We start from the raw sequence: 13,172 nt of genomic DNA, 5'->3' as shown, positions 1-13,172 counted from the left end.
GCATCTCTTACTAAGAGTTGTTTTTAAGCATAGAAATATACAATATCAGCGCCCCTTTTCATCTTTAGCTGTTAGTGAGGGTTGTTTGGCAATGCAAACATCAGTTCAATGATGAGGAAAATATAACTCAGCATATAACCAAAGATTCAAATATATGGTTGGTGATTGTTGTATTTTTTCAAAACATCGTATGGCTACAGAAACATTTTAAAAATCCCAAACATGGTTGTTGACATGTATCTTTTGCAGATTTCTATATAATAAGCAATACATGCAGACACTGTATTGCAGCCAAGGACATAATGATAAGGTTCCTCCAATTTTAGTTCACGTAACAGGGCTAATGTGGTGAGTCTCCAAGTGGGGACATTAGCTATTCCACTCATGTTTAAAGCGTAAGCCTGTGGGAAGTTAACTACATGCAGAGAGAAACTAGCAGCCTTAGTGCCATGGCAGATGGGAGTCATGATTTGTTTTTAATGTGACACACATGTGCCATCTTCTTGGGAGGGCCACCTGGTCTTCAATACAGGCAGTGTAAGGTCAGATGAGATTTGTTCAGGTGTTGTATTATCACTAAGAACTGACCGACTTTAGTCTTGATGTCATCAGTTGCTGTATATTTTAACCATCAAGCATTACTTTTATAGTAAGATGGTAATGCTGAATCTGTATATCCCTGTATGGTTTAAGTGGGTCTGTTACTGAGGGCAGTTGTCATCTTTTTGTCCGATGCTGTGTCGATGGAGCAGATTAAGTGCTCTGAAGGTGGGTTTCCACAGCAACGGTGACACGGCTGGGTTCAGAGGGACCATTGTGAATCTTTTATGACAAGCCACATTACTCCTTCCTGGTTTCATTGTGAGATCCTAAAGCAGAAAGAAAACAAAGGTGTGAAAGTTACCAAAACCTTTTGATTGTCCACCCTCTTCAAATTATGGTCAATTACAAGGACAAAGTGAAAGGCCCCCCACTCAAAAGCAACAAAAGCCATTGGTTGCTATGCACCCACCCTTGACCTCAAAGCTGAGGTGGCTTGCTTCAAATACGGACAAATCTGTGATCATTGAGCTCACAAATTGAGCCAGAGGAAAAGAGGGAGCAGAGTGTGTGAGAAATAGGAATAAATTCAACACATCTACATTTTGAGAGCCTTTCATAGATGAGAAACTCTAACAATCTGCACGTTAATGTATCCAGATAACGTACCTGGATTTAGGGAAAACACATGCTAAGGCAAGGAGAACCCGTTGGGAACGGAATGCGATCGTAACAGTCGGACCACATTTGTAGAAGGTCAGACTGACAAAGTGATCAAATTGTGGGCATAATCAAGATAACCAGAACTCACTTTAATAACCATGGATTGGATATCGTTATCCAGATAATGTATGCAGATACAGTTTTCATGTTAATACCAGATGTAAAAGGGGGAGCACAGAATGGAAGAACAGATAGATGTTAGCAGTGCAAATCTTTCCCTCTTTGACTACGGGGTATGTATTTAGATTTATGATCTATACATATCATATACTGTAATTGGTTTTCCTAAAGTGATACTGTTGAATTTCTACCAACACAATACACTGCATTTCAAACACAATTTAATTAAACTGCAAAGGTTTTATTAATAAAACATGTTTTTTTTAATAATGAATGTGTAATTAATACATCAATTGTTTCTTTGATTGTTATTTCATATGCTGAATTTAAAAAAGCCCTACTACTACCACCCAAACAATAGTAAACACAAACAGAGGCACTAGAAGACTTTTTAGCCAGTTCAGTTTTTTTTCCTCAAAAGACTGAATATTGTTTATCTCAGATGAACACAGCAAATGAACTACATTTTTTTCAAGTAATGTTGATCATGATAGTCTGAGATTTATTTTAGCATTGCAGGTGTCCTGAAGAAGGTGCATGTTTTGCAATTATTCAGTTTATAATATAGATTTCAATATTGTAGGTGTGTAGGCTGAGATTAAAATAAATACACTGAAGGGATTAAAATGAATCATTAAAGCAATCGAAAACTTTCAACATCAGATATGCTATCTTGTGCAAACAAATAACAAGCAGGTGCCACTGTCACATGTGAACAGCAAACAAAGAGTGAACAAATAAGTGAGTTTACTTTTCCCAGCTGTGAAGAAGGCTGCTTATTCTCTCCACGTGTTAATCCTGTAGATACCTGTTTTAAATACATTGAATTTCTAGCATTAGCTCAAAGATGAAGGATGAGGGTTTGTTTCACTTATAGGTTCTACATACTAAACTGTGAGCAAATGAGAAAGTTGTGACCATTACAGAAACAAGGTTTGCACACAAAGCTGTGGGTCAATAAGTATTTTATTGTATTTCTTTTTTTTTTTTTTTTTTTTTTATGCTCTGGCTGCGCTGGTTGTCAGGCTCCAAAATTAATTTGGAACCAATCAGATGCCTTTTTTTAATAGTTAGAAACCTAGATATAATCAGACCAACAGGTATTCATTAAGGGTTGGGGGATAGTATCACAATATTTTGCATTGCAATTTTGCAATTTTGCATTGTAACAATATATAATATAATATATTTTAGTGTGGTATCAGATCATTCCCACTCCAGTATGCATACCTTTATACTGTTCATACATACATATAGTGTATACTGCACAGTATTCATCTACTGTCTATAGATAGATACATATATATATATATATGTATACATATACATATGTGTCTATCTATAGACAGTAGATGTGCATTGCAATATTAACTATGTGTATTATTGTACCAATTTAATAGAAGAACATCTTCAGCAGAAAAAGCGGTGTAGCAGATATATGAGTTTATCAGGTACATACATGCAGCCTAATGCTACAGTGCTGCAATACATCCAACCTTTGGGAACGGGTCCAAATCATAAAAACACCGATATAACTACAGTCAAACAGTACCACAAACTGCAGCCTTTAAAATGATCATACAGTTTAAACGCCTCTGCAAAACAGTTTCAACAAAATCTAAATATTTACAACCTACATGAAGGTATGGTTTAATACAGGATTGTTGCATTTGATAGTATTAGTTTTAGTAAATTGTACCTAATCAGCTAGTCAGCTGAGTGTACAATCCAAATTAACTGGGTTTTTTTTTCAAACATTTAAAATATAATTTTGAACTGTAACAAATATTTGAATTGGATGTGTTTACACTGAGCGCTCTCATCTCCACATTCAGATGATTCCTCCTCAGTCGTCTGAACCTTGCCCAAACCTCCCCCCTTCAATTTTCACATGCTTCAAACCGCCATTCCTCTCAATCCCATTTCGGCTGTCACGGTTTCAAATTGGAGTTGGCATTCTTTGGCTGCCTTTGTGGCATTGCTACTGTATAAGAACATGCCTGAGGTACTTTGCCTCTCTGATTAGAGATCTTACTGTCGGCTGTATCAACAGTATAGAATATTCCTCAGATGTCACTCCAGGCTTTTGTCTATGCCTCCTTCTCCAAAACCACATTGCTCTCCAGAGTTTCACTGTTACATCATCTCCCGAAGTGAATAGAAAGAAAGAAAACACACAAAGCAGACATTACTCTGCCTGGATGTTGATAACGTTTAATGTCTCAAATGGATTTTTAGGCATTGGTGTGATGAATTTTAGGCAAATGGAGAAAAAACCTTGGTTAGAAACAAGTCTAAGTGCAATTAGAGGGAGGCTGATTAGGCTCAATAATGTCGGAATTGTACTTAAATAGATGAAGCTTTTGTATTACTGTATTGTATTGCTGCTATTTTTGAATCCTACTGAGCAAATCCCTTAGGTACTGTAAGCACAGTATTTCCGAGACCTCAGCATCCAGGTTCTTGTCAATAAAACTAATTTCACATGTTTGAATAGAGGACTGCCTGAACTATGGGCCACACAAAAACACAATAAATGTTAGGCCTTACCTCATTATTCTGTTGTATACAATATATATCAGTTCACATTTAACAGTAGGCGTTGTCCCTTTTTGCTTTCTTAGATGATCTCGGAGAAAATAGCAACACTATCTCAAAATGAATGAGTTCTCAGAATGTCATCACAATTACGGGTTTTTCATAGTCGTACAGAAGCAAGGTTAAACAAATATAATTTAGCTTCAGAAGGGTATACAGTATTTCCATTATGCCTTTAGTTGTCAGTGTTTGGTTGTGCTGTGAACTGATACTGAACCTCACAAGTGTTGCATTCTGTTGTGCCCATGGCTTCAACAAAACACTGCCTCCCAGCTGGTACACATTAACTAACCCACACTACATCACTTGACTTTGTTTTTACCATTATGGAATCTGACAGATTTTGTTTGCAACAATGAATGCAGTTCAAGGAGCTGTCGTCTCTCTTGAATGTCAAAGTTATTCTTCAAGGCAGACAATAGTTATCATTGTCAGATTTTATTTCTGGCTGGGAGACATTATCATAATTTGAATGAATGGATTACTTACACATTAAGGAGCTTGCTGATATTTCCCCATTGAAAAGATTACAAGAATGTGATCTCATGATCTTATATATTTAACCTTTAGATTTGAAGGGAATTGTGTGTCTATGGGCTAGCTTCACAAGTCACATTTTACTGATAAGAGAATGTGTCAAGTTATTTCTCTTGTCAATGCAAACTGTCCGTTTATGTTATTCACGATTGATGCAAGTGTTAATGTAATCAACCATGTGGAAAAAATGGGCTTGCACCATGTGCAAAAGGCAATTTTTTTTTTTTTACACGGCTGATTAAGAGATGGAAAATTACTGCTAAAATAGTAAAGCTCAAACATTTATTAAAACCTTTCTCTAAAAATATATTCATTAAGACAAGGTTAACAATGTTCAGATTATTATGCTCTCACACACACACACACACACACACACACACACACACACACACACACACACACACACACACACACACACACACACACACACACACACACACACACACACACACACACACACACACACACACACACACAGAAAAGCCCCAATTTCATCCGTTGGCGTCTTTGTTGTTTTGTTTACCTTTTGCCTATTGTGGTTACCTTTTGCCTATTGTGGTCCCCACAGCTCAACCTTGAACATTTTAGCCTTCATCTTTTAATCTTTTAGCCACCACTGAAATGAATTGCACGCAGGCACACACACGAAAGCACATTCCCTCCAGTGTTGTGCCGGATGTTTTTTTGACACAGTAGTCCTTTTTTCGCTGCCTTTATCTTGATCATGTGAAATGCCACCTTCAGTGTGATAAACGCTTATGTTACATAAATAGTAATATAATTGAGTGTACCGACTTTGTGAATGTATATATTTCATGATCCTATCTTTGAGGAAAGTGCACCATGATCTTTCATTAAGGCACATTTATTGTTAAGGTTGTCCTTCAAAAAAATAACCCAACAGGTCTTCTGTCCAAGCAGCTTATTTCGGCCCACAGTTTTAAAGTATGCGACCTTTACTGATCGTATAATTAACAACATTCGGGAGAAGTGAAGAAGTTCAGATGAAGTTGATATGCTGTTCACTTCCAGTTTCCAGTGAGTCAGGACAGTTTTAAAAAAATACATTTACTGTTGCCATGAAGACGAAGGTTGCATAACTTAAAAAAAAAAAAAAAAGTAACTCTTATGTACAACAAGGTTTAAGAAATGATTTTAACCCAAACCCTTATCTTTTCCTAACCAAGTGTCTAACCAGGGGCACTAATTTAGGAAACACTCCTGCAGGTTATATTTGAGGGTAGAAACAAATAACATCTGTCTGGTGATTCAAGTCCTCCACTTATAATGCTGGCCTATTCATTTGAATTTCAAGGTCATTTTTTTAATGCATGACTCGTTAATTCTAAGTATGACACATGGTATTTCAACCGTGGAGGCAAATATTTCTCTTGCACTGGTGTGGTCCTCTTGCAGTTTGATTAGATAAATCTGGCAATGAGAGAAGTATTAAAATAAAATCATGACTCTTCCAAGGTTATAAGATCGATTTGCAGCTTTTGGTGCTGTACTCTGCACTGGCTATTATTGATGAGCATGGTGTTGTTACGTAAAATTGCAGCAAGGTTCTGTTGGTTATATGTTCAGGCATCAGTCTTCATTGCTTCATGTGAAGGGGATTCATTTAGACACTAATGATAGCAATTTGCAGAAGAGGGCATGCATTCAGACGCTAAGCATGACAGATGTCAAATGTGTGCAGTCTTCTGACAGGTGGAGGAACTCCATAATGTCAGGGATGGTTTTGGTAATTTCCAGGGAGTTGTTTACCTTTACTGAGAGGTTTTGGGTCATTTATTACATTTGCATACGCTTCAGTAACCAGATTAGTCCACTTTCTGTCTTAACTCTACCTTGTACCCAAATTCCCCCATCCGGGCATTAATAAAGTTATATATTATCTTATATAACGATGAGGGTAGGGAATAAGAGAAATATGATTTTCCAACATAAATCTCTCCAATAAAAATCTTAGTTCTGTACATGTGTAATCTGGTTTAGATCTTCGACAGGGAATGTATTGCTGTGATAGTAGAGCAGCAGGATCAAAATAAAGATTAATACTTGAATAGCTGCTGAACCTATGTATTTAAATGAATCTATTCAGTATGTGAATTAAGCCAAAATGCTCCCAGAGCAGCTGTTATGTGTTTAAATAAGGTTTCTACCTCTTGACATTTGACTATCTGTACATTTTAGACACCTTTGTGCTGCACCAAAAGGCCATGAGCTTTAACTATGGAATCTGTCCTCCCAGCAAAGAAGCATTGTTTCAAAATAAATACCAGAAATTGTGTTCCTGTGCAGTATAGATATAAATACTAAATTTGATATCTTATATGATAAAAACTGTTTGTCTAAGTCATTACAACCCATTACACACGTTACTAATCAGTATACATTCAACCCATTAATCATGTTTTTGTTTTTGTAGTTGAACCTCTTGCACCACAGAATCTCAGGTTACAGATTTCTATCCAGTAATGGCACTTACTTCTTATGGCTGTTTTCTATGTCATTATCAAAATGTATTTTATAAAGCAAGGTGAAATTAGAGCAACTGAAGTGAATCTGACAGGAGTGGGCATATTAAATTCATCTCAACTCCAGACTTCATTCTCACATCTAATGTAAAAATTGGTTTGTTTAGCATAGCATTATTTATAATTGCTGATTTGTCAAATTTGCTACAGGCAGTGTGACTTTGGTCCGTTCCATGATGTTTTTTGTTCCTTTCCCTGAGACATCAGACCAGCACCCTACATGTGATCCAGGATGTCTTCATTTACAAATTAATCTCCAGAGACCCCAGAGGGTTTTGACTGACACGAACTATCGTAAAACCTCAATGTATTTTCACACTCTGTTCTCAAATTATACTTCTCTCTCTCTTCTTCTGTTCCTTTTCATTTCATTCATCAATGCAGGCCGTGGAAACCAACCTGGCATCCAAGGACAGTCACTGGGTCTACGCCAATGAGGTGAGGCCAAATTCCTGGATACGCACCTCAGTGAATTTAGACCTTCGTGTCAGTTTGCCTCTGTCAACACAGCATTTCATGTGCTGCCATGGCACCCACATACACATGAACACCTCTGAGCCTGTCACTAACTACACTTTCATAATCATCACTTAGATCAGCAGAGGATCGCTTGTCTGTATTTTATCTCTGCCGCCAGAGGGACTACTAGGCCTTTATTTGATATTGTATAATTGCCCTCCCTTTAATTGCTGATACTAGTGTACCTTTTCCCTCTCTGTACCACTGCTCAGTGGGTCTGACATTGACCTAAATAGTCTTCTAAAGTAGCTGTAACAGCAAAACATTCAGGTGCACATTGTGAATACAGAACAGTGGACTCACAGGGATCTTTAGCTGTGGCGCCTCAGCACCGCACTTCCATTGATTCAGTGATTTGGAGATGGGGTGGAGGGAGGTATCAGATTCACGAAATACTAAAAGCAGTGGATGAAAAGATGTTAAAAAGGTAAAAGCCGGTAAGAAGTTGCTCACAGATTATTTACCAGGAATATTAGCATTGTTGTGCTTAACAGGCTCTCTCTCTATCTTGTACTCACAGACACAAACGTACCTTAGTGTCCACATATTGTATGTTTGTTCAAATTAACTATATCAGGACAAAACCCTTGCAATGTATCATCTCTTATTCAAGGAGGTACCAATGAATTTTAATGAAACATCACCTCACTTGTAAGAACATGTTATTGCAAACAAAACATGACGCGTATTGATTCATAATCCATAGAGCATGATAAAGGTGCTTGTGTTCCCCTGACAGCCATGTTTGTAAGAATATTAAGACACTGCAGTTCAGGAGAATGCTTCTACAGTGTACCAATTACCTCGAACAGAAGTTTAAAACCCGTTTTGGCTGCAATGCACATCGGACAAACCAACGTACAAAAAGTTACTTATGCTTTTATAAAAAATTCCCAGTGCAGAATTTCTGTATATTTCAGTCATCTATATTTTGATTAGTGAGGCTCATTGTATTGAAAACCTGCTGTCTAGCAACCTGAATTACCTACTTTTAGATTATAATGAGCTTTAATATAATGTCACAGTTTTACCATGCATTCAGCATGCACACGACTCAAGTACTGACTGAAAATGCCTAATGAGATCTTAAGCCCTTCAAAATCTTTTCTGTATCTGGCAGTTTAAATCTTTTTTTTTTTTTTTGCTGATAGACTTTTGTAGTCTCAAATGAGATGATTAGATAGAGGCTGTAATTTGAAGCAGTATTCACATACAAAGCCATCCATGCCTCTTGCTCATTTACTACAGACCTCCACAAAGACATTAACTTTAATTGCATCAGACTCTGGGAAAGTATGAACTAATGGCATGTTAATTTCTATGCTACTCGCTTAATGGTCGATGTGATGTGGCTCACTGCAGAGTTATCTCTCCCTGGTACACTTTTAAAGGGGAATAAAGTGCCTGTTTGTATCTGTAAACTATAAAATACATCATCATTCACTTTTTTCACTGTTCCTCAGCTTCCCTTTCTCAATATATAGTTTCCATTTCCCTCTGCCCCTCTTGTTCTCTTCCAAGACAGTGAAGAAAATAATTGTTGCTTCATCTCTGCCCCACTCTGTGCAATTTTTGTTTATCCTTTCGTCTACTTTCCGTCTGTCCCTGCCTCCCATTTCATCACCCAGGATAAACTGGCCATGAAGCTGACAATCACCTTGAAATGAGAATAACGCAGACATTTTCAGAGGACGAACAAGAAAATTAAATTACTGCTCATGCCGACCTATTTTTCTCACAGACGTTGGCCTCCAGAGCTCTTCTCAAATACCAAAAAACTAACATGAAAACTGTGATCTGCTAACAAGTCCATCTTTTTCTTAAATTCTATTTTTTCCTCATCTGACACTGTTACCATCAACAAGAATCACCCTGTAAACTGAATCCAGGCGTGTATGTAACTATAAACAATTTATCCACAGCGCCTGCTTATCTCTAAAGGGGAAGGAGATTTAAAGGAAGGTGCAAAGCTCATTTGTTTCCATTAGCCTGTGATTATATTTCTAAGATGCTCCTAACTTGGCTTATGGCACAAAGATTGTGCACATGTTTTATTCTAATTCATTCAAACACGAGAGAAGAGACAAAGTCATTTTACGAACCGCATCTGCTTGGAATGACTCTCTTTTCATTGCAGCTGCTGGCGGACTCTCTAATCCCACCTTGCTACATGGCTATAATATACCTACATACTGTTTCCTGCATGCAAAATCAGAAAATCCCGTTAGCCTGACCAGATGCAGTGCAGCTCTATTACAAAACCCTGCAGGGAAATAACAGCTTCCCGTTACCTCCTTCCCCTGAATGCCCCATCAGTCCCTGCAGACAGTTGCTACTATTCAGCTGGTCGTGACAGAGTTGTGACACACATTTTAACCAAGTGATTGTGAGGCTCGCTGTCGTTTTCCCACCTCCATCAGCTCCCTGCAGTCCAGCGGGCCTTTAGACCTCACGCAGTCAAAGCGAGGTCTCACATTTCGTGCAACTCTCGTGACAAAATGTTCGGCAATCAGTATCACAATGAATGTAGTTGTCAAGTTAGAAATGCGATAAGAGCCCACAGTGAGAGGGATGGAGAAGGAAAATGACGATGCATCAGTATAATCACAAGTCGAAAAACAATAAGGATAATTGACAAACAAAAGAAACTGATGCGCTGATTTGTCTTTTTACTCTATGACAACAGGAGGATTACACTTGCATTGCAAAAAAAACAACCAAAAAAGATTTACAGTAACTTCGTTGATGGAGCAGAGGTCAATATATCCTGACCTTTAGTCTGTAGTATGGGCCAAATTGAACAAATCACCAATGTTTTCTCAATGCAACTTGAATGTGTTTTCATTAGACCTTCCCTGACTGGTATATGACCACATTTTTTTTGATATCTCCAGTTTGCAATGCACAGTTTCTGTTATGAATTGATAAATGCAGGCCTAAACTGAAATTACTCAATTACTATCATTTGTCATAATGATAACAATGCTCCCTCCAGACTTACAGAAGACATTATCAGCGCTAAAAATAGCGTTTAGTTTCATTATTGATCAATCTGCAGATTCTTTTCTGATAGTCTCCAAAAATGTGACGTATGATTCCCCACAGTCAATGGTGACATCTTCAGTTGTGTTGTTTTGTGTCACCAACACTACAAAACCAAAAGATATTAAGTTTACTATCATTTACGACAAAGAAAATAATCAAATACTCACATTTGAAAAGTTGGATATGCAGATTTTTTGCATTTTTGCTTAAACAAATGAAAGTAGAAAGATTCCAAAATAGTTGCCCATTATTTCTGTTTTTATTATGCAATGTAAAACTGTCATATCTAAAATGTTTGAGTTAAAAACAAAAAGCTTTTCTCCCAACATAACTTTTCTTCAGTTACAACAGTTTTTGTTTTGGATTGACACTAATGCATTTTTAAACCAAAGGAGTGGGTTTGAATTGCAAACAGTTCATGATGTGAAACTTACACTGAGTAAGTTTCACACAATTGACAAACGTAATCTTGAGGGAAAAAAGAGAAAAGCTTTGAAATCAGTGTGTAAGAACTGCAGCAGGGCTAGATGTGAGCAGGAGGGCACAGGAATGATAGGCCGACAGTTGTTTCACTAAACCACCCACTAAACCGGGGTGCTCCAGCTGCTAGCACACAGAAGGCTGGCTGCCTCTGACACTGTCTAGTCGACTCAGATGGATTGCACATCCTGGGAGGATTTCTTGTTATTTTTTTCCCCTTCAAAGGCGGGACGGTGACACTTGAGAACATTTGATGGATTAGGTGGTTGTGCCTGCTTTGACAGACAGAGTCGAGAAGGACAGTCATGATATGACTGATGTCTTGGGTAACTGCCCATCAAGCAACTCAGACGGAAATCCTATTCTACTGATGGGACCTCCGCCATACTAGATTATCGGATTGGAAAGTCGATTACGGAAGAAGCCACTTAGGACCAAAATAATATATATATATTTTTCAATCTTCTAATTGTTTATATAGAGAATTGAATAAAGTCGCATTTACCAAAACACCGGATTTACTGTTGGGATCCCTTATACCATTAATCACAATGAGCATCCATGCGGAAACCCAATTCAGAAGTCAAAATGGTGACCAAAGGGGACATCCTCTGTCATGGTCATACATGTAAGGGAACCCAAACAGGCGACTCCCTTCATGAACCACCTGATCTCAATATCACAGCACTGACAGTCATTGGGGTTCATAAGAGAGCCGTTCAAATTATGTACAGTCACACTACTCCTCCAGGATGAAGTTCAAGTTTCATTGTGCCAATGAAATCTTAAAATGTAACACAAGCACAGATCTTTGTTTGCACTGTACTTCCTGTTCCAATATCACTTAGTCAGCTTACACTGGTCTCATGAACAATGATCTGTGTAATGGGATTGCACTATACAGTAAAAAAAAAAAAGCAGCACATGAATCAATTAATTGCTGTAATTATTTGCATGTCACATTTAAGATATCCTGTTCCAATTAAGCAGCCTCTTACCCAAACTCATCAGAAGTGCTAACACAGTCATAATGTTCGCCTCTTTGGTCAAAGTCCATGTTTTTGCACTTGAAGTAGATTAGTGAATTTCCGCTCACAACAAGCAGAATAGCAAAGAGACGGTTGAAAACGCTAAGGTTATGTTGATGCAGATCAGGCGGTGAAGTGCAGTTTGGCATGAAATTGCATTGTGTTTCTGCCTGATCATACCATATGTTATTGCAAATGGTACTTCCTTTGACTCAGTCTTTCCTGTCAGAAAGTCGTGAGCTGTGAGCAGCCAGATCATTGCTTTTCTTACAGTATTTACAGTTACAGTGCATTATTATGTGCAACGTACGCAGCTGTTTTGATTAATTGATAAATTATGAAGGGAGGCAGTGACAATTAAAACACATCCCATCTTAATGTGTGCATGCACCCACAGATTGCTCAAACTAATGCATTTTAAACCTATTTCAGGAAATTAAAACGCCATAGACCTATGGTATGTTAAAGCTGACAGTGGTTCACCCACCACTGGATATCTAAGATGAACAAACTGCTTTCATCCCTTTGGGGAAGTGGCAATCAGCTGTTGTGGTTTTTTAATCAGTTTTTACTGTCAGTACTTCAGAGCATTATTAATAAAACTAGATAAAACCCATTGCTTAATCATCATTAGCGTAATTTATCAATGTAAGGATTAAACAATCATCAAAACGAGACTGAGATTGACAGAGACCTCAAATATGTCATCTTAGTCTGACTAAACATTGGCATAGTGCTGTTTTACTGCTGCCACTTTTAGTATGTAAGTTTTCAAGCTATTAATGAAAATCTTGTAGACATGCAGAACAAACATTAATAAACTTAGGTACATGTAATAGCTTTAAGTTTTGTAGGAATCATTTTTAAGATCTTATTTATTTTATTGTGATTTGATGTTAAGACACTTTTTAATATATACAGTAAAAGTCACTTTATAATGCCCCATGCATGTGTGAAATCCTAAATGAAAAGTGGCGATGCCTGTACCCAACATAACACGCAATCTAACAGTATTGTGTAGTAAATATGCTTTCCTATA

General features: G+C 37.6%; 1 protein-coding gene across 3 annotated transcripts in view; it reads left to right on the top strand.

Moving 5' to 3' along the window:
* grid1a (glutamate receptor, ionotropic, delta 1a) overlaps positions 1-13,172 on the top strand; it is a 221,067-nt gene that overhangs the window by 167,596 nt on the left and 40,299 nt on the right. For all 3 annotated transcript variants that reach the window (XM_069692942.1, XM_069692941.1, XM_069692943.1), the window contains exon 5: positions 7,446-7,499. In XM_069692942.1, coding sequence (XP_069549043.1) covers positions 7,446-7,499 — 54 coding nt within the window. The remainder of the gene's footprint in view (positions 1-7,445; positions 7,500-13,172) is intronic.

The sequence above is a fragment of the Brachyistius frenatus genome, unplaced genomic scaffold, assembly GCF_029030835.1.
Source record: "Brachyistius frenatus isolate BFR_SWC_R1_liver_20210118 unplaced genomic scaffold, ASM2903083v1 Contig_13, whole genome shotgun sequence".
Taxonomy (NCBI): Eukaryota; Metazoa; Chordata; class Actinopteri; family Embiotocidae; genus Brachyistius; species Brachyistius frenatus.
This window is presented reverse-complemented; position numbering and strand designations above follow the sequence as displayed.